Raw genomic sequence first — 2,674 nt, forward strand, 5'->3', positions numbered from 1 at the left:
AAGGACCGGCCGTGTTTCATGCAGACGAGACACCAGTTGCGAAAACTCCGAGAAGTACTGCTCAGTTTGGTGCTATACTAGACTAACGTCTGCTAACACAAACAGCAGAAGACCCATCTAGCGGGGGAGATCTTTCTTTGCCTCGCTATTCACCCATAGAGACTCCGTTCTACCAGAGTATCATCAGTTCAAATGGCCCCAGACCCGCTCAAAATTCTCCTAGAGCCTTTGAAAGTCCATCTAACAGATATAGAGAGATTGGGTTCCTTGGGGAGCGTTTCGTATGTCATCCTAGGCAATCATCAAACTATTAGTCCCTGACATATATGTTTTGCAGGTTTATCGTATGTTTCAATCTCGTATCAAGGATTGGACGTATGAGAATTGGACGAGTAAGTTGCGAGTCGAGGCTGGGCATCCCCGATTCACTGAGCGCGAAAAGGACTTTTCCGACTTTACATACCAGGATCGTTTTGGTCAAATGAAGGGAGTGCTGCGAGAGGCTGGCATGGACGTAATCGTCGAATGGACTCATAACACGAAGTTTCATCTTGAGGTCAAGGCAACACTAGGTCCTTGCAGTGAGCCATGTTTCGTGTCCCAGAATCAACTTGACAAGGTCTGTAATACAGTGATTGCTATGGTATATATCTCTGTGCTAACGCTTTGGTAGATGCGCCAGTACGAAGGGGACTTAGGCAACGTCTATATCCTCATTCGGGTTTTCCAGTTGGAAGCAGAAGGTGGCCCAAGCTTTCGATTCTTTTTAAATCCTTGGAGTCTCTACTTGGAGGGGGCTCTCGACTTTAGGTCGAATGAAGGATATAAGGTGTATGGGTTGGTATAAGCTTACCACAGCGGCTGAGATTCAGCGCCAGTAGTTTGGGCGATGCCAGTTGGAGTAGTTGTAAGGATACTCGCAGATGTCTGATTAAGAAGGACCTGATTAAACTGTTCCGCCTACTTCAATTGGGTGCCTCCGAAGCAGGTGCCTGTTTCGTGCTACCTCCACCCGAAGAAGTTTACAGCAACTGCGGCCTTATTGCGTGATCACATTACCGATGATGTAAGGATTGGCTTGAATGGACTAGTATATCTTGTCCAAGTTCATTGACGAAGCAGTTTATCCTTTGTCACGCGAAATCTGTATTAACAACGCCATCTTATACCGGTTGAAAGAAGCGGGACCTTATTCTGAGTATCTCAAGATTTCTCAAGTGTACCAAACTCAATTTACCAGATGAGACCAGTCTACAATGCAACCATGCAACTCGATCTCAGCAACTAAATCCAGTCTACCCAAACCCCATCACTGTGAAATGCGCAGCGGAAAGAGATGTGGTTGTGAAACTCACCCCACTTGATAGAGAACAGCCCCTTGAAATTGCCATCCCGAAGCATCTTGCAATCCGCCTTGTGACCCTTCTCGTTCCAACCGCGGAGCTGACAATTCTGGCTGCAGTACCAAAAGAAACCGCACTTGGCACACTTCATCAGCTTGGCCGACTTCTTGCTGCATGCGTGGCAGGTTCTCATCCCGTCGGTGAGGGTAGCGTGAGTTTGGACTCTGTCGCTGAGCTGCATCATGTTGTCGAGGGAAATCGGGAAGATCTGCAAAAGAATTAGCATAAGAAGACGTTGAGGGAGAGCATATTAACCTTGAGGTACTGAAGGTCTTCGTGGCGGATACCGATGGTCATATCCATGAAGAGATGCTTGACAGCATAGAAGATGACGACAGTGTTTCCGACTTGAAGGTTCGAGGGGCCGATCTCGACACCACGGGCCTCCGTGTAGATAGCAACCGGAATCTCTAAACCATCTCGGTCCTTGACGGTGAGCTTAACGCGGAGATCGATCTCGACCTCGACGATCTCGCCGATGAACACCCAGTGCTTGTGAGGCTCCCAGAAACCATTCTCTCTTTCGCGGTAGTAGTGAGGGCCAAGATGATTGTCCCAGGCTAGGTCTTCGAATGCTGGGAAGTGCTCTTTGTCTCGCAGATTCGCGAGTTGGGCGTCGTTGGAAGCCATGATGTATGGCAGTGAGAGGCGTCTCGATCTCTCGTCAGATCTTTAATGGGACTCGAGATGACTCTAAGAGTTCTGGAGATGGTCAAGAAAGGCAGAACACAAGCAGGGTTAGGAATTTATGGTAGATGGCAGGTAATGCCGTTTGTAAACGGCTGGCTGCAGCGTTTGTCGGTCCCCTGCAGTGCTATAAACAAACGGCTTGGGTACCTCTTGTTTGTGACGAATGATTGTTTAGCAGATATGTATTGTACTGCGTCTAGCAGGTAAACTCCTCACTTCGCCGCAGTTAGAATGTCCCTATACATTGTGAAGTTCGTATAAGATTCTCCTCTATTGTTCATGGCTTCTATTTAATTATGAGAACTGCTTATATAACAAATACAGGTGACAGAGCTTCTAGAGTATTAATCAAGATACAGTAAGAGCTATTTACTCATAGAAATAACAACATTACTTGCCGCGTCAGTAATGTCATTATGCTACTCTCCGGCAGTATTGAGATTGACAACGCACAGTTCATATACAAGAGCAAAACTGCGAAAACAAAGCTTTTCCACCACAAGGACTCGAACCTTGGACCTCACCGCTGTAAAGAGCAACCCCCTAAGAGGTCACTGGATAGGTAGTGCGATGTGCGCTGT

General features: G+C 47.2%; 2 protein-coding genes across 2 annotated transcripts; one reads left to right on the forward strand and one right to left on the reverse strand.

The window, feature by feature from the left end:
* Nucleotides 1-192: 192 nt before the first annotated feature.
* FOXG_19885 (uncharacterized protein) lies at nucleotides 193-847 on the forward strand (the record flags this gene model as incomplete). The annotated part of the gene is made up of 4 exons (XM_018400166.1): nucleotides 193-281; nucleotides 338-392; nucleotides 443-619; nucleotides 674-847. The coding sequence occupies 4 exons, from the start codon at nucleotides 193-195 to the stop codon at nucleotides 845-847; spliced, it is 495 nt and encodes a 164-aa protein (XP_018245744.1).
* Nucleotides 848-1,284: 437 nt separating this feature from the next.
* On the reverse strand, nucleotides 1,285-2,033 carry FOXG_08791 (uncharacterized protein; the record flags this gene model as incomplete). The annotated part of the gene is made up of 2 exons (XM_018387820.1): nucleotides 1,285-1,611; nucleotides 1,659-2,033. 2 exons carry the CDS (start codon nucleotides 2,031-2,033, stop codon nucleotides 1,285-1,287), a joined length of 702 nt encoding a protein of 233 aa, XP_018245745.1.
* Nucleotides 2,034-2,674: the final 641 nt, after the last annotated feature.

The sequence above is a fragment of the Fusarium oxysporum genome, chromosome 2 (assembly GCF_000149955.1).
Source record: "Fusarium oxysporum f. sp. lycopersici 4287 chromosome 2, whole genome shotgun sequence".
Lineage (NCBI taxonomy): Eukaryota > Fungi > Ascomycota > Sordariomycetes > Hypocreales > Nectriaceae > Fusarium > Fusarium oxysporum.